This window comes from Fusarium keratoplasticum, chromosome 1 (genome assembly GCF_025433545.1).
Source record: "Fusarium keratoplasticum isolate Fu6.1 chromosome 1, whole genome shotgun sequence".
NCBI lineage: Eukaryota > Fungi > Ascomycota > Sordariomycetes > Hypocreales > Nectriaceae > Fusarium > Fusarium keratoplasticum.
The window spans coordinates 6,015,275-6,036,791 of record NC_070529.1 but is presented as its reverse complement, the minus strand read 5'-3'; the positions used below and the strand labels follow the sequence as shown (position 1 = coordinate 6,036,791).

Genomic DNA, 21,517 nt, shown 5'->3' with positions numbered 1-21,517 from the left:
GTCCTAGTCGTCTCAGTCGTACGAATGCTGAACCAGCCGAAAAACGCCCCTCGAGGTCGTTCGAACACCATGGCACTTGGAATGGTATGCATCATCTTTGAGAGGAGCTGGGGTTGGTTGCTAACTGTGGTTTAGGCTGCCAAGTCGCTGATTATTATCCTCTATCAAGTCTTGTCCGATCATGTGCGAGCCTTCAAGAAATGGTCAAGCCTCAAGGCCTATGTTATTCTCAACGCACTTGAGATTGTCTTTTGGGGCGCAGGGGTGTTCATGATGATTCAAGCAAACCTCAAGTTTTGCGAGGGTATGAGTTGCACACTTAGCTGGATTGTTGTTGTTCTCGGTATTGTCATGAGGTATGCTCCAAACATGAACAAACAGTAAAGAAACTTGACTAAAAATTTTGTTAATCTAGCTCTCTCGCCTTTTACATGACTATCGTCACTTGGCTCGACTTCCGGCACTTCCGCACATACGGAACCCACCGTGGCCGCCATTACCAGGGCAAGCACCTCGAAGTCCAGTCATCCGAGAGCATCACGATGGACACTGCTCCGATGACTCGACGACACCCAGGCGACGAAGGACAGGAGCGACTTGATATTCCCAAGCCAGTTCAGGCAGACTACGCGTATTATTCGCCAAACGCGAGACGCGAGATGAACCATTATCACCACGGTGATGGCCGATACGAAGCACGTTGCTCTTCCTGAAAAAGCAAAACTGGATCATAGAACACGGGTATGGCGGAGATTTCTTTGATGGAGAAGACAAGATGGATAGAAAATAGAGAGGGATATAGCGAGCAGGATGTCTCCACTTGGGCAATGCAATTGAGCGGCACATAGAATTTGATTGAACTAGGTATTCATTGTCATACAGCAAGACGATAGCATTCAAGCTGCCACCACATCGAGTTGTTTCCCAAGGCGAAAGTCAAACCAACAGCCACCAATTGATTACAATGCAACCTGGTTAGTGCCAGCCTCACCCTGGGCAACCCTTGTTATCGACGGTGGAATATTGATCCAGTTTTGGTGTTTTAAAAACCCAGCACGAGACCAGACCATGTAAACCGGACACCTCCCCCCAACCGCAATTCGCCGACACCGCTACCTAACTACCTACAATGCTTCCCTCATCCCTCAAGAGCATCTATCGCCAGTACAAGGCCGACACGGACTCTGTAGCCACATGGTTAGCGACGACTGCCAAGGCTAATGGATACGTCGACGACACCGGCAATGCACTAGTTGCTGCTGGATCGGAGGGCAAGAAGAAAAAGAAGAAGAAAAAGAAGAAGAAGAAGAAGAAGAAGAAGAAGAAGAAGAAGAAGGCCAACGCCAACTCGGTACCTAAGCCTAGATATGTCCTGAGGGTCAGAGACTTTGAGCCCATGGCGAGATTCATCGCCAAGCTCGAGTCCATCAGCATTCCTGAAGATTTCGCCATCGCTCTTGAGCGAGTCATTTGGGGTTCGTTCTTCAACTTCACATCTCACCGCACAAAGACTGACCTTGATGCACACAGTTCGCAAGACCTTTGTCGACTTGCTTGTCGCTAATGGGATCCCTACAAGGGGTGATTCAGATGCAACTCATTCGTACTTTGCCGATGTGCAGCTTTCAAGGCTCCTGAACCAAAGACTACTGCCACGGCTGAGGATCCTCTCAGGAACATTTTTGGCGTTCTCGAGGTGTACACACCTTCCGAAGAGTTCTTGAACGCTCCAGCGGCTGCTGTTCCCAAGCCTACGCCCGACGTCAAGTACACCGTCGAGGAGGACGACACCTTGGGAGATGCACTGTTTGCTCTCATCTCTCTCCTGGATGACTTTACCCGTCTGCGCGAGGAGGTCAGGTCACTGTGGAAGCGCCACCTGGAGGGATCTCTTGATCTCGCTGCTGCCGCTGTCGCGACAAACACGGCGTTTGAGCTCGCTCGCAGTATGGAGGATGAAGTGAAGCCACTATTTGACAAGCACGGTGGTGTGGATGAGCTCATCACGGTATACTTTACAGGAATCTGCGAAGCGTGTGGTGTTGACGCGGAGATAAGGGGGGGTCAAGGGGAGCTTTACAACCTGGCGGCGTACGATTTGGCCAAGGCCTGCTTCGCAAACGGCATAAGAATGCTCAGAAGCTATGCGGTCAGCAACGCTGGTGACAACATCATCAGCAAGTACAACGGCAAGTTTGGATGGTACGACGAGACCCTAGCGGGCTCTGCCTCGACAAACCGCGGAAAGTGGGATCAGGACTTTACGGCGTTCAACGGAGTCATCACAGAGCTACAGTTCCTCTCCTCCAACATGGGACAGGGGGCGAGGATCGAAGACGAATTAATCCGTGATGTGGGAGCGCTGATGAACAGCACCGAACAAGGTGGCCAGCCTGATATGAGTCTCTGGCTGTCGTTTGCCATGCAAACGTACATCGAGGTGCTGCAGTCTTTCGGGAAGAACTGCGGTGATGCCTATGAACAGATGCAGCAGGAATGCCGCAGGATCAAAAAGACCATGCTCCAAGTCCCTCGCACGTCGAAAGATCGAGACAGCGTCCTCAACTCCGTCACCAAATGGGACAAGGACCCGATCTGGCATTACCGCCACAAGATGATTAGGCTAGGCGCCATGCCCAGGCCCAACCCCCCTCAGTTCCAGTTCCTACGTCGAAACCCGATCCACTGCGGTCTCCTCCTCCACGAGATACGCACCAATTTCCACATCTCGGGTGTGCGGTATGCGGCACACAGCGGAGGGTTGATGGTGACTACCCAGCTGTATCACGCTCTCCATAATGGGAAGCTGCTTCCAGAAGACGTCGTGTGGGAAGACCTCGACGAGTTTTGGAAGAGACAGGGAAACTCGGCCTTCTTTGTCGGAGATCCCCCCACGGACCGTGAGGGCTACTTTAGGAACTACTGTCTCAGCATTGGCATGTCGGCCAGCAACTGGGCGCCTACCAAGAGACAGGGCAAGGTCAACGTCAACACGGCAAACCGCCGCAACCTCAAGTTCAACGAATGGGTGTCTCTGACGATGAAGAACCGGCTTGTACCTGCTGGAGAGCGTCCCCCTCTGTCGGCCGACATGATTGAAGGGATCCTGCTCGACGGTCGCCGACATGAGATCATGGACGGCAAGGGACATGTCCGACCAGAGCTCAAAGAAAAGACCGAGGAGGACAAGGTAAGCTTGCAAACTCAGGGAAGCAAGATCGTGTCTAACAGTAGATTTCAGGTCGACTTCATCAACCTCTCGCCGGCCGGCCTCATCGAGAAGCTTGCCTTGGACGTGCACGACGATGTACCCAAGATCACCTTTGACCTCTTTACCCTCCACAACACAGCCTGGAACCTCCTGACCAAGCTCAAGGCCGAGTTCGCCAAGATCATGGGCCCCGAATTCCTCAAGTACGTCCCAAGAGAAGAACTCCTGCCTTACGTAGCAGGTTACGTCTTTTCTACCGCCGCAGGACGTCAAGACATAGAAACAAGGACCGAATCAGTGGACATCCTAATCAAAGCCGCTGGAAGGTTTGTCGAGGGATTCCTGGCAAATGGAAAGGGACGGGTTGTCAAGGAGGGCAGCAAGGCGACGGTCAGGCCCCAAGAAGTGTCCAATATACAGTTCAACGCGACTGAGCCTTGGGGGCTGGACCAGCTCATGTCGGAACTTCAGAGGGAGGCAGGGAGGTTGGGCAGGGGAGGTCGTGGAGAAGAGTGTCCTGTGCAGTGAGGTGGGCGTGTAAGGTTTGTTTGGCTACAGATGTGTAATATTTGGCTGTCTTTTGGGGAGATTTGGTATGCGCATGGGTAACCAGGAGACGTCAAACGGATACGGATATTTACAAGTTGACGGCTCCTAATTGTATTAGGGTTTTACTTACTTGTTGGTATGGATCCAGCCGTGCCACACGCAAGGGGGCTGTTTGAGATGAAACCTGGTGTCGCACAGAGAGTCCAAGTCAACGAGTGAATCTTTTGGGGTTGCCAAGCGCAAACAAATTCACATCCCGACAAAGCATCCATACTCTCCCTCGGGCTTTCAGGCAGCATCGACCTCTGATTGGAGTGGCCTCAGGCTAAAACGAGACGGCTGCAACCTTGATTTCCGACTAATAACTCGCTATCGCACAGTACCCGTGGATGTATTGTCGTGAATGCGAACAAAGAAAGATTCGACATGAGGGCAATCAAACGGAAGCTGCGTTTGAACGCTTTGATACGTCTATAGGTATATAACTTTGACTTGCACCTCGATCCAAAACACAATCTCTTCTCCTCACACAGCCAAGATGAGCTCCTCCGACGAAAACGATCGCGTCGTCCAGAACCTGCTTGATGCAGTGTGGACAACCCTAAACCGCCCAGGCCTCGCCGTATTCGCCATCGGAGGCGACGTCCAAAAGCCCGACCCTTCTTCAGAGATGACATCTTCGCTGGCGATTCGCTGGGACTGCGATGACCAAGGCCAGTGTCACAAACTGCTCCTTCCTGTGGGGGATGATCCCGCTTCGAAAGCGTCGTTTGGCATGATTCTCGAGGACTGCCAACCAGCGACTTTTGGGGTTGGGAGTAAGGAGGTTCTTGATGAGGAGTATCGGAAGGCTGGAAAGCTGGATGATACTGCTTTCAGTACCAGCTTTAATCCTTACGAGCATGGCATCATGGATACCATCAATCAGGTCCTGGCGCAAGGTGCGCATCGAGAGGGCCTCGGCGTGAGGGCAGAGATGTACAAGCTCAACGTAATTTCTCTGCTGTGCTGCATCGACCGCATTCTTACATGTCATAGGTTTACTCTGGTCCTTCTGGCAAGTTCAAGGCGCACGTCGATACTCCACGATCAGATCGCCAGATGGGCTCACTCGTCGTCTGTCTCCCAGTTGCGCATCAAGGTACGTCTTACTCATGGGTGCTTCTTTGCAACTACTAACAATCCGCAGGCGGTGAGTTGGTCGTTCGACACAGAGGCAACCAAGTCAAGTTTGACTGGGGACCCAGGAGCGCCGACACCATTCAATGGGGGGCTTTCTTCTCTGACTGCGAGCATGAAGTCCTCCAGGTTACTGAAGGGCATCGCATGACTCTCACCTACAATCTCTTCTGGACAAGCTACGGTCCTGCTTCTATGGCTGACAACCTCAAAGCGCTGGATCAAGAGTCTCTTCACTTCTATTCCGCTCTGCAGAAGTTGTTCGATTGTGAACACTTTCTAAGTGATGGTGGGTGACTTTTCCCTACGGTCTTTCGTGATCTACCGCTGACGCTCTCGCAGGAGGTCTTGTGGGCTTCACTTGTGCCCACGCCTACCCTCACACCTCCCATTCCTCCATGGATGATCTCCACCACATGCTCAAAGGCATCGACATGGTCGTCTACCAAGCCTTAAAGCGTCTCCTAGGCTCAGCCTGCGTCACAGCCGTACTAGACGACACGGAGTACAATCAGAACAGTGAAGAACGGAGGAAGTACCCAGACGATGAGGAGGGCAACTACAACTGTGTCAGCGCTTCTCTGCAGCCAGTGCTCACCTGCGAAGACTACGACGAGGAGAAAATGCCGGATCCGGGCACCATCGCGGATTTCGGTCGAGGGCCGGCTTTTCCTCGTCAAGATGTGACTTGGCTGAACCATGGGCCAAATAGTCGGACTGCTAGCGAACTCGCTGTTGCGTTCATCACGGTGAGTTTTGATCTGTATCATGAGGGGACTTTGATCTAATGACTCTGCAGTATGGTAACTCACCTGGGATTGATGCTTATTACTCCACGGCTGTCATTCTGGCCAAGGCCGATGCGTTTGGGGAAACGTGAGTTAGGTTTGGAATCGGGAGGCGCTTTGTCAGACTGAACGAGCGGCATACGGACCGCTTCGGAAGAGGCGCGGCGTTCCATCCGTGTCTCGGTTCGTGACATCATGGAATAATAGGCCGCCATCGGTTGTAATCGTGTGCAATACATCCACCTAGTCCGCTCTTCGCAGTCTTCCATGCAAGTATGAGATGTGTGTGTATTATGAGTACCAAATATACAACGAATGCACCATGCCCGAAGCCATTCCTCCCAACCATTTCATCACGGGATATCAAACAAGCAAACAAACTCCACGCGCCGCCTTCAATTGCCGGTTTCTTTCTTCCAAGTTGTCATCTACCGTTGAGGATATCACTGTGGAGCATAAGACTGTTGCTGATACTGCTGAGGAGGTGGCGATACGGCAGGAGGAGGAGCAGTGTACTGGTTCTGGCCGTCGAGCTCACTTCCATAGGTCTGAGGAGGGGCGGGCTGTTGGTAGGGAGCCTGCTGCTGGGGCTGCTGTTGGGGGAACTGTCCGTATGTAGGCTGGCCCTGGAACTGCTGTTGTTGCTGCTGATCCTGGGGAGAGTACGGAGCCTGAGGAGGAGGATAAGCACCCTGCTGCTGGTAGGGGCTCTGGGGCTGTTGGAAGGGGGCCTGCTGGTAGGCCGGAGCGGGAGTAGGCTGGGGAGAGAACTGCGGCTGCTGCTGCTGGGGAGCAAACTGGCCGTTGGGAACAGGCTGCTGAAACTGTTGAGGCTGAGGCTGGCCCTGGAACTGCTGAGGAGGAGCGTTCATGGGCTGGGCCTCGGAAATCTTGGTTTCCATCTGGTAGTTGTCGGTAGGGGTTCCGGTGCCGGAGCCGCCCACGGCGAAGCGACCTTCCTTACGACCGCGAAGGAACATGAGAAGAGTCCAGACAAAGGTGGCGATGAAGAGGACCCTACCAGAGTTAGTCAACGTCTTGATAGTATGCGCCAGCAAACACTTACCAAACGAGAGCGCCTAGTCCAGCGATAGAAGACAACATGGCAAGACCAATCTTTGTAAGGATGACATCGCGCTTAGTGTGAACAGCACGCTTAAAGATGACATCGCAGCTCTTGCTGTTGACGACACTTCCATCATCGTAGCAGTCGCCCACAGTGACGGGCACGACATACTTGGACCGACGCGAAGCAGTAGCAGCCCAAGCAGCAAGCCAAAGAATGATGAGAAGCCCATCGACGATGAGGACAGCGAGGATGTGGTATGCGCCGCGAAGGCTGGGAATCTTTTCGGTGAAGACGACGTAGGCGACTGCAAGCCAAGTAAGGATAGACTAGATGTGTCAGTTCGAGGTGTTGATAGGAAGGATGTTGAGAGAACGTACAACGGCGAGGGAGAAACCTTCTTCGTCGAGGTAGGCGTCGTGAATCATGCGACCGCAGAGACCGACGATGATGAGGGAGATGAGGAATTGGAAGCCGCGGATGATCATGATCCAGAGGGGAGTGTGAAGGACGTGATCGCCCCGGGGCTTTTCCACGGGTTGCTCCATTGTAAGTGAGTGCTCGAGTATAGGTAAAGTCGTGTAAGTGAGGTCGTATAAGTCGCAACAGCTCTCAGGACGCAGACGCTAGAAGAACAACAGATCTTGAGCCAAGAGAAGAAGGCGCACCCATCAACGAGGACGGCGCAAACAGCCTTATACGTCTCGCGCGTCTCCCCTCCAGAAACATACAAATCTCTAATCTGCTGTGCATCTACCGCGCAGCCCAAGGCAGATTCGAGAGGACCCTGTCGGATAGGTGCGTTAGCGTCCCTCAGCCGCACGCACGCCGTCCCATGAATGGGCTCCGTCGGGCGCTTTTCACGGAGTGGAGCGTTATTTCGATGAGGCGTCAAAGGAAGGGCGTCTTGTTTCTTTTGGGACGAGAATCTTTTTAAGCCTCTTCCATGTGCAAGTATCTCTACTTTTTACTCCCTTTCTACATGCCATATCTGACGAGTGTGACGATTTACGAGAAACAGAACGTGGTACAAAGTGGTTGACGCTCTGATGTCCAACAGTGATAGTCGAGACAAGGCATGGACCGGGATGACCCCTTGCTAGGCTACGACAACTCCACACCCCTTGCTCTTCCGTGCCTTGAAACACTCCGGCAAGTCGGCATGGGGGAGAGACAAGTACCGTTGAGCGGAGCAGGGCAGGGCAAGTCGATAGTGTTTTGATGACCGCTTTCGACGGCCATGATTCTCTCCTCCAGATGGTGATATTACACTCAAGAGAGTTTTTACACAGGCTGTCAGTAATAGAAGAAATCGTATATCTATATCAATGTGTGCTTGTGAGGTGTCATTGTCCCCCGTTGATCGACGCCAGGTCACTCCAAGAAGGAATGCCTGGCACCCAATGTCTCGCGAATTCGACGCATCTGATTTGCCAGATGAAGCCAATATACAGGTGGGACTCGCACACGAAGGATCTAACCCCGGAGAGGGGGGACGATCCGGCTGGGGATGTGTGACCCATGTCTGTTTCTCTGTCAAAGCCTTGCTTACAATTTCACTGCCTCACCTCGACCACAACTCCGATGCTATTACCAAACAAGGACAAATCTCTCGTACGTTTTAAGAAATCTCAACGCCTCGTCTCGAGCTAGCCTCATCGCCAAGACGACTGGAACGTGACAGAAGCGGGCTGAATCGGGAAGCAGGGGTTAGGCCAAGCCCATTTAAAAAAGAAAGCCTCGTGGGCGGGTCCTTGCAGGGCCGGCCGTTGAATTGAGGTGTGCCTGGGGCGGAATATGCAGGGCAGAGCGCGGAATGAAGTCGAGATTAATTAACGAGAGTGTCGGACGCGGCGTTGCTAAGTCCGATTGCCGCCTTTTTGATGAATAGGCTATCTATGAATAGAATCCGGAGACTAGGAGCTGATATCACCGATATCCCTACTCGTTGTTTGTTAATCTCCCAGTTCAACTCTGGAGGTTTACATCATTCCTTGCCTGCTCACCTCTCAGCCCTGCATCTACTCTTCTCTTCACTCTCACCATGTCAGCTCATATCACAAGGCCACAAACACCAACTTCTGAAACAGAACCATCTATTTAGGCGCCTGTCTCGCCGGAAACGACCAAGGCGACATCCGTGCCTTGTACTAGACTAAGACTAGACCTCAACTAGAAACCAAAAACTAGGGCGCGACCGTTGAGACGTCAAGTCATGACTGTCACGTTCGGAAACCTTGACGCCTCGACTCTTTCTCCCGCCCTGCCGCCGCCGCCGCCTCGTTCTTTGGCTCATTCCCCTGAGCTTCCATGATGTGAGCCCTTTCTAATCAAGGGAAACGCTCTGTCTTTTGAGTGTTTTTTCGTTTTACTGTGTTTTTTGTCCTTTCTTCCGCTGACTGCTCTGTCCGATCCGTCTTTTGCAATTCCACGTCTCAAGCATCTCAGTCGCTTAGAGGTTAACTTTATTCCTCGTTGGGGCCCTTGATCAGCACCTTGATCGCCTCACCCTCCTTGACCTTCTTGAAGGCCTCCTCAGCCTGCTGGAAGTCGACAATGCCCGTCACGAGCTTCTTGACGTCGACCTTGCCAGTGGCAACCAGCTCGATGGCCAGAGGGTAGTCGCCGGGGCCGTATCGGAACGAACCGCTGACGGTGGCCTCCTTGATGCACATGGCCATGATGGGGAAGGTAATGTCAGACTTGCCCATGCCGCCCTGCACGTAGCTGCCACCGACCTTGAGGACGTGGATACTGGCCTGGATCGAGGGCTCGGCACCGCTGGCGTCAATGACAACGTCGGCACCCTCAGGGAGGTCGGCGAGCTCGAGGATGTTCTTGGCGTTCTCCTCGGGGGAGATGCGCTGCGAGGCGTAGATGTGGGTAGCAGCAAAGTCCTTGGCAAAGTCGAGCTTGGACTGGACAATGTCGACGCTGACAATCTTGGAGGCACCGTAGGCGCGGGCGACAGCGGCGCAGAGGAGACCGACGGGGCCAGCACCCATGACGACAACAGAGTCACCGGGCTTGACATTGGCCTGCTTGACGATGTGGACACCGACGGCGAGGGGCTCAATCAGGGCACCCTCCTGCTGGGAGACGTTCTCGGGCAGCTTGAAGCAGAAGTCGGCCGGGGCGCGCCAGTAGCCGGTGAGGGTGCCGTGGTAGGGAGGGGTGGCGGCAAAGACCATGTCGGGGCAGAGGTTGTACTTGCCAGCGAGGCAGTTGGCGCAGCGACGGCAAGGGTATCCGGGCTCGAGGGCGACGCGGTCGCCGACCTTGAGGGTCTTCACCTTCTCGCCGACCTCGACGATGGTACCGGCCGACTCGTGGCCCAGGACCATGGGATCTGTGACGACAAACTTGCCAATGGAGCCATGGACCCAGTAGTGGACGTCGGAGCCACAGATACCAGTGTAGTTGATGGCGACGATGACATCGTGGGGATCCTCGAGGGTGGGCTTGGGGCGCTCCTCGAAGGTGACGTCGCCGGGCTTGTTAAGGACGAAGGACAGGTTCTAGAGGGTGTCAGCTAGAGTCTGGGGAGGGGACCAGTCAAAGACGTACGCTGGCCATTGTTGCTGTGGTCTGAGTCTGTGATGGATGAGGGGTTGAGGGAGAAGAGGAGGGACGAGGTTCGGTGTGGGATGTCGGTCTTCTTATACTGGATCGATATGGACGGTGGGTTGTTGAGTGTGGAGCGAGCTACCAACTATTCTCGTGTCAATGCTGCTGAAGGAAGAATTGTTTCAAAAGACACGTCTTCTTTTTTTTTCCATCCGGCCGGGAAAACGGGGGAAGCAGGAATCTGCTGATGAGGGCGACATGTGCAGGTCAAATAGACTGATGGGGGAAAATCAGTCCATGCCATGATTCCCGTCCTTTGCCCATGATGGATGCTGCAATCACCCCCCACGTCACCGTGTAGGTATACAAAGCAAAGACCCCGCGATCAAGAGCAAGGCCAAGCTCTTCCTCGCCAATCAAGTACCCGTCATGCTCGCTGCAACCCTCGACCGAGCTGTGTCTGCTGGCACAGGGGTGCCGGGTGCGTGGTGGTGGGTAAAAAGAGGTGGCTTCCACAAGTGCCGCACAACGGAGGTCGGCGAGAGCCCCTCTCGGGCTGTTTCTCTTGTCATGACGGGAGCGCTTCGAAGCTTCGTTTCTTCTTTGCGAGACTTGGGTAAATTTTGCTTGGAGCTCATGATCGCATTGGACTCAATTTAGCCAGAAAGACTTTACCCGCCCCAATCGAAGTACAGAAGGTAGATGGTCTGGTGGATCCCGTGACACGCCGGCTGTCAATCCGTCGGTGAGGGAAGGAAGCTTCAGCGGGGCGGCCACCTTAGGCAGGCACCAAAGATAGGTACGATAACTGAGAGCTTTTGTTAGTGGTATAAGTCGAATTGTTATGGATGGCAACACATAATGCTCTCACTTACTCAATCGCCCGTTGTCACAGGTCAAACGTGGCCTGTGGAACCAACTGATTCGCCCTCACATGCGAGAGAGACTCCTGTGGCTGCTGATGCCGAGCGGTTATCTCTCAGATCATGATGCGCACTGCCCTGCGCTGCATTGCACTCTCTGCTTCATCCCGCGCATCCTTCACCTCTTTCCCCTGTGCCTGTGTCTCGCCTCGCCATTCTTACGTATGCGCAAGATAGCAATGCCGTGACATTTACATCTCCGTTGAGCCGCATGCCGTGATCCTCTTCCCTCTTGAACACTCTGCGATCAATGCTTCCCTCTTCCCTTCGGAGCGAGCGGATCTCCAACGGCCTCGGGGCGGGCTCCGGCGCGGAGCTGCGACAATGGGTATAGCGCTCGGGGGTGTGCGGGGATGGGACGCGGCCTTCGGAGAGGAGGGGGGGAAGCATTGGCATTAGCGGATCCGCTTCACCTACAGCTGCTGGGAATCGAATGATTCTGGGGGAAGTGGATCTCTCTCTCTAGAGATCCGACTCTGTTTGTGTAAAGCTGCGAGCTCAAGAGTCATGTCCGAGGGGGGAATGGATAGTTTATATATTCCTCCGTCGTATGATGCAACTCCATTCACCCTGATGGCCATGCCCGTTTCCGCTCTCTACAGACTCTAAGCAGACCTTACTGGGCACATAAACGCTCCGCTGGGGTGAGATACATACACGCACACGCCTCTTGCTTCATCCTACATGAGCCTCAACCGAAATGGCCTGAGATGAAGAGATGCCAATGCCCACCAACGGTTCCAAGATGCAGCTTCCGCTCGTCAGAAAACAGGGGCAAGGTGGACAACATCTGCCGCACGCCTCTTCAATCTCACGGTTCCTTGAGTTCGGATCAACGGGAATCATAATCTCGCATATGGCCTGAGTATGTGCCGGGATCACGTCGGCACTGAGCACATGTTTCGAATCGTACCTAGGTAGCTCAAACATCATGCGTACCACAGAACGTGGAATATCTCGATTCGTTGCTCTCGGGTTACATTCTCGTAAAGTAACAATAAAACGCCAGCTTTACCCCCCCGTCCTCCGCATCCCCGGATCCTCCCCAGGTCTGGGGCCCATGCATAACATAAACACTAGTGCAGATCTCCATTAAATCACCCCAGGTTGTAGTGCGCCTCCTGGTGGCTCACGGAAGAGTGCCGTCGCGTTGTGCTGTCCTCGGGGTAGTCGTGCTCGATGCTTGGGTCGCCGACGTGCTGCCTCAGGGCCGAGGGGGGGGCCTGGGCCGCGTCACATGGGTCTCGAGAGGCCTGGTGGATTTCTTCTCGGCGAGTTTCAGTTCTTCTGTGGCATGTTAGTTCTGTCTTTGACAAAAGCACTCATATTTCTTACTCTGGCTTTGCTTGGGTAGATGGGACACCAGGCACGTTCTCAACAAGCGACTGGATCTCGTCTCCCGTTCTAACACCTTCAGTCTGTTGCGTTTGTTCAACCCGCGTCGACTCGAGATTCTCAGTACGGGTATTGCTAGGAACAGACTCTCGTTGCTCGGTTTGCTGGCTTTCTCCAAAGTGCACCCCGTGAGACTCCTCGCCCGTGGGCTGGAGCGTCTCCTTGAGCTTGTCCATGAGATCAGAAGCCATTGTGAGTTGTTGATTTGTAATGATTGATGCTAATTGATGAGAAGGGTGGTGTAGATGTCTTGAAAGGTCTGGAGAGCTCATTCCTCAGCTCCATGGCATCCCTTTTATAAGCTCCCCCGAATTTTATCCACGGCCACTTCCATCATCCTTCTCTAATCGATCTTGCTCAGCCACGTCGATCCCCTCGAAAAACCAGGAATAGCTCGTCACCCAAGCATCCTCATTCGACGACCAGAGTCCCCAGATGCCGTCATTCACTCCAAGCCAGAAGCTTCCGACAATGACGTCGATCAAGAGGCGTCATGATTGCTTGGCGTCGGCGGCGCAGGGGGCGGCAAGCTCGATAAGCATAATTCCAAACCTAATTTGCTGTTACCGACCTCTTGGGCGAACCATTCGTCTGTTCCTGTTTTTGTGCGCAAGGGCCCTTGTTGACCGTCAGGAACCACTATGATATAATGCCAGGCCGAATCGGAGATCTACCGTGACATTGGCTAGCCGGGACGGTAAATGATCCCGGCTAAAGTCGACGTTGTCGGTGGGCCGATATGTTCAAATACCCGGATCTCGACGAGACTATGGGTCTCAGAGGCTCCAACAAGGTCTTGGGGTCGGTCCGCTGCATTACGTGGCTTCCTATCAAGAGCATCCGTGGATGTTCTCGGGGCTTTGCTCGGGGCCGGTGAAGAAAAGATACCAATCGAAGTGATAGCGATTTCCGTCGAGGTACAGCTGATCCCGGAATAGCCTCTCTTGGCATTGACGCCATCACATCAACCAAGGCCGCTCAGCCTCTTGACATCACCCAGAGCTCAACACATCCTAGATGGCACACTCAATATTAGCTCTTGTAACTGAATATCTCATCCAAGTCTGGCTCTCTAAGACATGTGGGCCTATAGATTTGGGTCGCTATCTATTTTAGTCTCGCTTCATCAATGAGCTTCAGTCAAAACGCCCTATCTAAACATCCGATATTTCTCATGTTTCCATCTACATTATAAGCCTAAAGAAGCGAGACTATCCAAGTACCAACTCATCCTCAAGATTCCAAATCCCAGTCACATCGCTATTAAAGAGCCCGGTGCTCCATCATGCTATTCCTTGAATCCGAACTCTTGCGCTCCGTATCGCTATCCGTAACCCCCTGGTCATCAGCCGACGACCCCCTGGTAGAAGCAGCCTCGATCACCGGTAACCCCTCCTCTTCCATGACCGGCCTACTAAACCGATTAAACAAAAGAAAAGAATCTCGTCCGAGTGGTGTCCCATTCACCGGCGTTGCAGAAAGCCTAGAGCACCTCCTAATCTCGACTGCGTCATCATGAATGGGCTTGACTCCGCAAAAGGTGTAGATGGCATCAAGAGCAGGGATAGATAGTCCATGAACAACGATGGAGAATAAGACGAGCCAGTAGACGACAGGACCAATCGCCAGTACTAGGTCTGTCTCTTCTGTGTTTCCCTCGCCGAACTCCGGCAAGACTTCTCGAGCGTATTCGATGTAAAAGACGGCGCCAGCTCCGATCGGTCCAAAGTAGCCCATGAATAGCGCTTCCTTGTAGTTCTTGCAAACTTTTGGCATCAACTTGTACGCCACGAGCATAGCTGGGATCCGTCGCAGAAATAGCACCATAAAGCCGAGACAAAAGAGTCGGTCATAGGTGAGTCCCGTGCCCCCAGGGTCTTGGAAGGCAGACCAAGGCAATACCGTGCCGATATAGAAGAAGCCTCCAAAGTTGAGAAGCATCTGTATACTTGTGTTGACTTCGTCGTAACGCCGTTGTGATTCGGTGAGATAGTGTCCGTCCCAGTTGAGGGCGCAGCCTGCCACGAAACAGGCCAACGAGTCGTCGGTGCCGATGGCTCCGCACGTTCCGACAATGAATAGTCCTATTGCTGTAGGGAGGAGGAGAAAGGATTCGTTGTCGATCCATTTCCTGGGATTTATTAGCAGTGCTCTGGACAATACCTGGAGATGACTTGCCGTTTCAAGCAGAAATCAATACTCTTCCGAGAGAGATATCCAACCGCGATCCCATATACCACAGATAGAATCATCGTGTATAGCCAGGTTTCGAGAAACCACTCTTTGAGGGCCACTCCGATACCCATATCCGATTCCTTTGTCCGAGAGAGCAACACCTCCGTGTCGTTGGCCCGTTCTTCTACTCTTCCCCCTCCAGTGCAGCGCATGATGTACACTGCTAGCATCAAGAACGGGAACCCGAACCCATCGTTCGCTCCGGCCTCTGCCGAGATGATCTCTCTCAGGGGACGCGCCACGAACTTGTCCGCAAATGGACCCTTGGCAATAGCCTGTGAGAGGACTGGATCGGTACACGCAACGCAGGACGCAATAACCAAAGCCGAAAGAACCGTAACTTTAGGCACAGTTGCTATAACGCAGAGTGTCGTGCAGATCCACATCATGGTCATTATCGGTAGCAGACAGAGTGCCATCTCCCGCCAGCGGGTGAGGCAGTATCGAGCGGGGAGTTGATAGCCTGCCATGACAAGTTGGAGACCGATCATGACTCTAGTAACGCCCTACGATGGTCAGTTCTCCGTAACCTGCTAAACACTAGAGTGTAAAACTTGCCAGTGTGATGCTCCGCGTTTGACCCTCATGACCGGCACCCCATTTATCGGCTTCGATGAACTTGGCAGCCACGGGCCCGAGTATGATTCCGACTACCACTGCCGGGACTAAGATGATTTGAGCTTTAAGGCGATTTTCTCTCGTCTAGTGAGGATAGAGACTCACGGGCGATGCCCAGATACCATGACTGTCTGATCTTGACCGATATAATGCCATAGAGAACAACAAAGGCGCCTCGGACTAAGCGTCAGCTTCTGGACCACGATAATCTAGAGTACAAACTCACCCAGCACTGCAAGCACAATGTTGAGCTCACTAACATCGAGAGTCGGCATATCGACGAAGACCTTTGAGAAACTCCAAGGACTAGTGCCAAGCCAAGAGAAGCTGAGGCGAAGACCTTCAGGATCTAGGCCCAATTCTAGAAAACAGCCAGGCGGGAAATTAGTAGCATGGTATTCGTCACCCAATGACGGGATCATTTCTCCCTCTCCCTTGATCTACACCCTTATAAGAAAAAATCCCCCCTCCCCTAACAAGCTTTTCGCCCGTGAGACAGAATCTCATAGATAAGAGTTGAATCAGACGTGCCGACAGCCGACCAGAAGGATACAGAGAGAGCATACTGGGGGATGCGAGGTTCAGTGTAATCATTCGCCCCTGTTTCACCGCGGAGAGGCCGATGAAGCATTGCTGATGTTGGCGTTGTACAGAGGCGGCACGAGGATTCCAGACGGGCCAGTCCTGTTTCACTGCTATTGCGGCAGATAGAAGAGGAAGACAAGTAATACATGGAGAATAGTAGCAATGACGATGATTAGGCATGCGTTAACATCGACCTGTCATAGGCCAGTCGACTTTGTACACTATCCTTTGGCGCCTTGCGTAATTCACAGCCAACACGAAAGGCCCGACGATCGTAATTGGCATTGAAACAGCAATGTCTCAGTCTCGACAGAAACACATAGTACTTATCAGTCTAAAGAGAAAAAAGTAAAAAGTATTTGTCAATCTCGAAATCTTTCAAGTTGTCACCTCCTATGTGTGATTCGCCTGCGTTGCCGCGGTAGGGCTCGATCACGACACCACCTGTAGCCGCACACAAACAAAACCTCTCAAACAACCAACTTTAACCTCGAAGTCACAACACGATGGAGTCAACAAATTCATATGATTTTACTTTATTCAAGGGAATATTTTGGGCTACTTGGGTAGGTACTCGGCAGGAACTGGAGCTTCCATGATCCTCATTACAAGTCCTCCTCAATCCTTTCCTCCTCTTCCACACTCTCTCGGCCAGCCCATGTCCTCGGAGGGACCTTTTGTGGCATTTTTTGGGTCTTTCTGGTAGAGAGCATGTGTTTTGCTCTCCTCCTCCACCTTTTGGAACCCTTCCACTGTCTCTCCGTTTTGTCCAATTTGGCACCTCATTCTTTCTGAGCTGCTTTCCTTGTGGTTCTTGTGCTTTCCTTTTTGTTTCCAGCCCAAGGGGGTCATTTATTCATCTTGACCCCCGGAATTCCATTCGAGACTTTCTCATCTCGATTGTTCGTTCACGCCTTCTTCTCCTCGTCGCGCTTCTTGGCCATGGGAGGGGGAACCTGCACCTTCTCGAGGCCGTGGCGAACGCTGGCCTCGCTCGAGTCGGGAGTGAGGTACTCGCCAAAGGTTCGCTGCTCGAGATCCATGTCCTTCCAGTCGACGCCGTCCCGGCTGCGGGCAACGTGACGGTAGTAGACGCGCTTAGCAAACTTCCAGAGCTCGATGCCACCAAAGAAGAGACCGGCTGCGATGAAGACGATGCCCCACTCCCAGGTGATACCCTTGTGCTTGAAGACAGTGTCGCTGATGACGGGGATGTACTGGAGAGGGAAGAGAGTGGCGAAGCCGAGCATGATAGCCCAGAAAAGGAACTGGTTGCGCCACACATCGTGCATCCACTGGGTGAAGTACTTCTTGGAGCCAGGCTGCATGCGGAAGAAGGATCGTCGCTTGTCAATCATCTCCCAGGCGAGGAACAGAGAGAACCAGGTCAGGCAGGCAAAGGTGGTGGCACGGGCCTTGAAGACGGTCTTGCAGCTCTCGCTGTACTTGTCGTTGCAGTCAATACCGAGCTCGCCGTCACCAAAGGCGTATAGGCGGAGCACGAAGGCGCTGAGGCACAGGCCGGCGATCCAGACACCATAGACGATCATGTCAACGATGAACTCAAGAGTGAAGACACCAGTCTTGAGGGGCTGAGGAGGTCGGCGGAGGATACCAGCGACGGCACGCTCGAAACCGAGACCCATGTCGGGAAGACCAGAGGTAGCCATGATGATCCACATGATCTGGACGGGGGCGATGGGGAAGACGGAGAGACCGGTGCGGTCCTTGAAGACGAGACCGACGAGAAGGACGAGAGCCTGCGCGACGTTGGTGGCGAGCACGTGGAGGATGAACTTCTGGATGTTATCAAAGATACGGCGACCCTCCTCGATGGCGGCGACGATGGAGGCAAAGTTGTCATCACTGAGAACGATATCCGAGGCATCCTTGGCGACATCAGAGCCGGCTTGACCCATGGCAATACCGACATCGGCACGGCGGAGCGAGGGAGAATCGTTGACACCATCACCAGTCTGTTGCAGTCAGTACATCGTGTTATCAGGTATACAAGAAGCCGGTACATACCATAGCGCAGAACTTGTCACGGCGGTGCAGGGCCTCAATCATTCGGACCTTAGTCTGAGGAGCACATCGGGCAATAACAAGAGGGAGGAAAGGCAGCTGGTCAACCTCATCATCGGTGAGACCATCGAACTGGGTAGCAGTCATAACCATAGTGGCAGCAGTCTCAACGGCGACGAGATCCATGCGGGTGGGCAGGATGCCGACCTCGATGGCGATGGCCTTGGCAGTCTCGGGGTGGTCACCAGTAAGCATGTGAACCGAGATACCGGCCTCGTGGCATTCTCGCACAGCGGGAGCAGACTCGGGACGGGGAGGGTCGTAGAGACCGACGAGACCACGGAAGACAAGGTCGCACTCAACGGAAGGACGGTCGATTTCGTCACCCTTCTTCATCGGGACGTTGTAGGGCTTGGAAGCAAGAGCCAGGACACGGAGACCCATACCGGCGAAAGCCTCCATGTTGCGGAGGATCTGCTCGCGGAACTCCTCAGTGATGGGGACCTGCTCCTCGTTGTCCTCAGGGCAGTAGGTAGTGCAGGCACCAATGACACGCTCGACGGCACCCTTGGTGAAGGCATAGAGCTGCTCGGTGCGGTTGTCCTTCATGATCACAGACATGCGCTTGACATCGGAATCGAAAGGCAGCTCGGCAATCTCGCTGAACTGGTTGGCGGCATCGTGGCTGGTGAGTCGGAGCCGGTTCCAGTCGAAGCGGGAGGCAAACACCTGGATAGCAATCTCGGTAGGGTCACCACGAGCGTGCCACTCACCGTTCTTCTCGTTGACGGTGGCAAGGTTGGCAAGGGAAGCGACCTCGAGGAAGGCAGTAAGAGCAGACTTGCTCTGGCCAAGGAGCTCATTGATGGAAGCAACAACGCCGCAAGCCTCACCACCCTGCTTGAGGGGAAGCTCATGGGGCTGGGATCGAGACCATCGTATATCGCCAGTGGTGGGGTTGAAAGGCTCGGTGGTGTTCTCAACGAGGTAGGTTCCCTTACCAGGAGTCCAGGCTCCACGAGCAACCATCTTACCCTGGGTAAGAGTGCCAGTCTTGTCGGAGCAAATGTCGGTAACGGCACCAAGGGCCTCGAGGGACTTGAGGTTTCGGACAATGACGTTTCGCTCAACCATGCGCTTGGTACCGGCGGCCATGGTGATGGTCAAGACGACGACCAGACTAGCGGGAATCATGGACAGACCAGTGGCGACGGCATAGATGATGACCTGTTGGGAAGCATCGAAATCGTTGGCAGCAAGGACAATGATGGCGCAGATGATGGCAGTGCCGAACAGGAGAAGTGCCAGTCGAGACAGCTTCTTCTGGAGAGGAGTGCCGACGTTAACACCGAGGAAACGACCAATGGCATCAGTAAGAGTAAGAGTGTAGGCCTCGAGGTATCGGTGGGGCTTGGCAGAGCCATCAGCCTTTCGCTTGACGGGACGAACACGGCTGTCCTTCTTTCGGAGAGCAGCAGCAATGGCACCAATCTCAGTGCAGGTACCAGTAGCGAAAACGATACCCTTGGCGCGGCCCTTGGTGACGGTCGAGGAGCTGTAGGCGACGTTGATACGGTCACCGGGACCAGTGTTGTCTTCGAAAACCTCATCTTCGTTCTTTCGGACAGGGAGGGACTCGCCAGTCAACATGGCCTCATCGGTCTCAAAGTTGATGGCCTCGATCAGTCTGTGGGGATTCAGTCAGCGCCATGCCAAGAAGCATCTGCAGGTATGCACAACTTACCGGACGTCAGCAGGGATCGTGTCACCGACCTTGATTTCCACAAGATCACCGGGAACGACCTGCACAGAGGGGATAACCTTGGAGTCGCCATCTCGGACGACACTGGCGGTAGGAGACGACATGGATCGGAGCGAGTCCATGGTCTTCTCGGCAGAATACTCCTGGAAAAAACCAACTGTGACGTTGAGACCAATGATGAAGGCGACGACGCCGCCCTCAATCCAAGACTTGATACCGAAAGAAACGGCCATAGCCAGGATCAGCACCTTGGCAAACGTCAGTCAAGATTTCACGGCATCCTTCGGGTAAACAGGGGTGAGGAGGTTGGGATAACTATTGACACGAGACCGAATGCCAAACTAGGCAGTTCGCAAGCTGAAGGTCAGGTGGCAACAAGCATCGAGATATGCTTAACAGGACTTTGGAGAAGGGTGGGGTTATCCAATAAAGGCTGAAAGAGACTCACCATTGTCATGGCGTTGGCAACCTGGGCAATGATGATCTTGAGGGGTTGCACACCCTCAGCATCTCCGAGATCATTGTTACCAAAGGTCTCGAATCGTTGCTTGGCCTCGGCTTCAGTCAAGCCGCTGAGAGTGTCTGTCTTCAGCTCCTGGACAACCTGGTCGAAGGAGAGGGCATGAGCAGGCCGGGTCATGGGCTGGTTGCTCTGGCCAGAGACATGCTCAGTCTCGGACGCCTGGTCCTTTTTAGCCATGGTGTAAGTCGGGGCTGGTAAGAGGCTCCAGCGTGGTGGTTTCTCGGAGGTAGGTTTGGTTCGGTCGAGGGAGGAGGTTGTTGTTATATCTCTCGAAGAGACTCGAAGGGGTGTTTGTGCTGGGTGACCCTCAAGCCTATGTCTGGGGATTCCTGGGAGGAGGATTCAGGAAGCCTTTCGTCTGGCGTCGAAGGGGTCGAGCAAGCAAAAGAACCTTGGGGAGGGAGATATCCGAGGAACAGAACAGCATCATGGGGTGGGGATGAAGCAGTCTTATAGACAAAGCATCGAGGAGACTGGGGCATCTTCGACGAGGACGGACATCCATCTCCCACCCCGTCTTGCCATCTCTCTAACTCTAGTTCCCAGGTCGCTATCGTCTTGGACAGCCACTCGTCCAAGGAAAGGTGGATTCCATCATCCTTCTCCAGCGAGCCCCCACAATGCCAAGATTGATCCATTTTTTCCTTCTCTACTGCTGCTTCTCTTCGAAAAGGCGGGGTTTGCGCTGGAGCGAGCGCCTTGGCGATAAGACGGAACCTTGGTTGTTGTTGTTCAACACCCGGCCCTTCCACCTCCGGGCTTGTCCGATGGGCGGCGCCGGTGGATTGCCCCGGGCCCCAGTCCTGCACCCTGGGGCCTGTGGACGCTGATTGGCGTTGGGCCGTGCCGTTCTGGACGGTGTTGGGGTTTCTGGACCGTCCTCGACGGTCGGGCACCTCGCCGTCCGCACGTCATCCCACCGGTGGAAAGCACCTGTGACGCGGCGTGGCGGGCTCGGCATCAATTGACCTCTGTGAGTGGACGGCGGAGGCCTTGGCCGAGTCTTGGTATTTCTTGGGCGACCGGGGTGAAGGCCTCACGAGAGCCTGCGTTTGCTTTTGGGCCACCGAGTCCGAGGCCGAGCCTTGAGA

The 21,517-nt window shown here is 53.8% G+C and overlaps 6 protein-coding genes and 2 pseudogenes across 8 annotated transcripts, besides 2 other annotated features; 3 read left to right on the top strand and 5 right to left on the bottom strand.

Annotated features, from left to right (window-relative positions):
* Positions 1–69: 69 nt before the first annotated feature.
* NCS57_00178100 (uncharacterized protein) lies at positions 70–713 on the top strand (the record flags this gene model as incomplete). The annotated part of the gene is made up of 3 exons (XM_053051833.1): positions 70–84; positions 136–356; positions 416–713. The coding sequence occupies 3 exons, from the start codon at positions 70–72 to the stop codon at positions 711–713; spliced, it is 534 nt and encodes a 177-aa protein (XP_052920348.1).
* A 416-nt stretch (positions 714–1,129) lies between these two features.
* NCS57_00178000 (uncharacterized protein) lies at positions 1,130–3,739 on the top strand (the record flags this gene model as incomplete). The annotated part of the gene is made up of 3 exons (XM_053051832.1): positions 1,130–1,475; positions 1,623–3,190; positions 3,242–3,739. 3 exons carry the CDS (start codon positions 1,130–1,132, stop codon positions 3,737–3,739), a joined length of 2,412 nt encoding a protein of 803 aa, XP_052920347.1.
* Positions 3,740–4,298: 559 nt separating this feature from the next.
* Positions 4,299–5,813, top strand: NCS57_00177900 (annotated as a pseudogene). Its single transcript has 5 exons — positions 4,299–4,751; positions 4,799–4,901; positions 4,950–5,228; positions 5,282–5,688; positions 5,739–5,813.
* Positions 4,299–5,813: a sequence feature.
* Positions 5,814–6,170: 357 nt separating this feature from the next.
* On the bottom strand, positions 6,171–7,341 carry NCS57_00177800 (MARVEL domain-containing protein; the record flags this gene model as incomplete). The annotated part of the gene is made up of 3 exons (XM_053051831.1): positions 6,171–6,744; positions 6,794–7,122; positions 7,174–7,341. The coding sequence occupies 3 exons, from the start codon at positions 7,339–7,341 to the stop codon at positions 6,171–6,173; spliced, it is 1,071 nt and encodes a 356-aa protein (XP_052920346.1).
* Positions 7,342–9,258: 1,917 nt separating this feature from the next.
* NCS57_00177700 (putative D-xylulose reductase A) lies at positions 9,259–10,369 on the bottom strand (the record flags this gene model as incomplete). Its single annotated transcript, XM_053051830.1, has 2 exons — positions 9,259–10,311; positions 10,361–10,369. 2 exons carry the CDS (start codon positions 10,367–10,369, stop codon positions 9,259–9,261), a joined length of 1,062 nt encoding a protein of 353 aa, XP_052920345.1.
* A 2,011-nt stretch (positions 10,370–12,380) lies between these two features.
* NCS57_00177600 (uncharacterized protein) lies at positions 12,381–12,869 on the bottom strand (the record flags this gene model as incomplete). The annotated part of the gene is made up of 2 exons (XM_053051829.1): positions 12,381–12,570; positions 12,619–12,869. The coding sequence occupies 2 exons, from the start codon at positions 12,867–12,869 to the stop codon at positions 12,381–12,383; spliced, it is 441 nt and encodes a 146-aa protein (XP_052920344.1).
* Positions 12,870–13,941: 1,072 nt separating this feature from the next.
* Positions 13,942–15,806, bottom strand: NCS57_00177500 (Na-H-Exchanger domain-containing protein; the record flags this gene model as incomplete). Its single annotated transcript, XM_053051828.1, has 5 exons — positions 13,942–14,809; positions 14,857–15,419; positions 15,472–15,578; positions 15,637–15,711; positions 15,758–15,806. The coding sequence occupies 5 exons, from the start codon at positions 15,804–15,806 to the stop codon at positions 13,942–13,944; spliced, it is 1,662 nt and encodes a 553-aa protein (XP_052920343.1).
* Positions 15,807–17,024: 1,218 nt separating this feature from the next.
* NCS57_00177400 lies at positions 17,025–20,615 on the bottom strand (annotated as a pseudogene). Its single transcript has 4 exons — positions 20,352–20,615; positions 19,886–20,151; positions 18,145–19,828; positions 17,025–18,092 (listed from the first exon to the last, which is right to left on the bottom strand).
* Positions 17,025–20,615: a sequence feature.
* Positions 20,616–21,517: the final 902 nt, after the last annotated feature.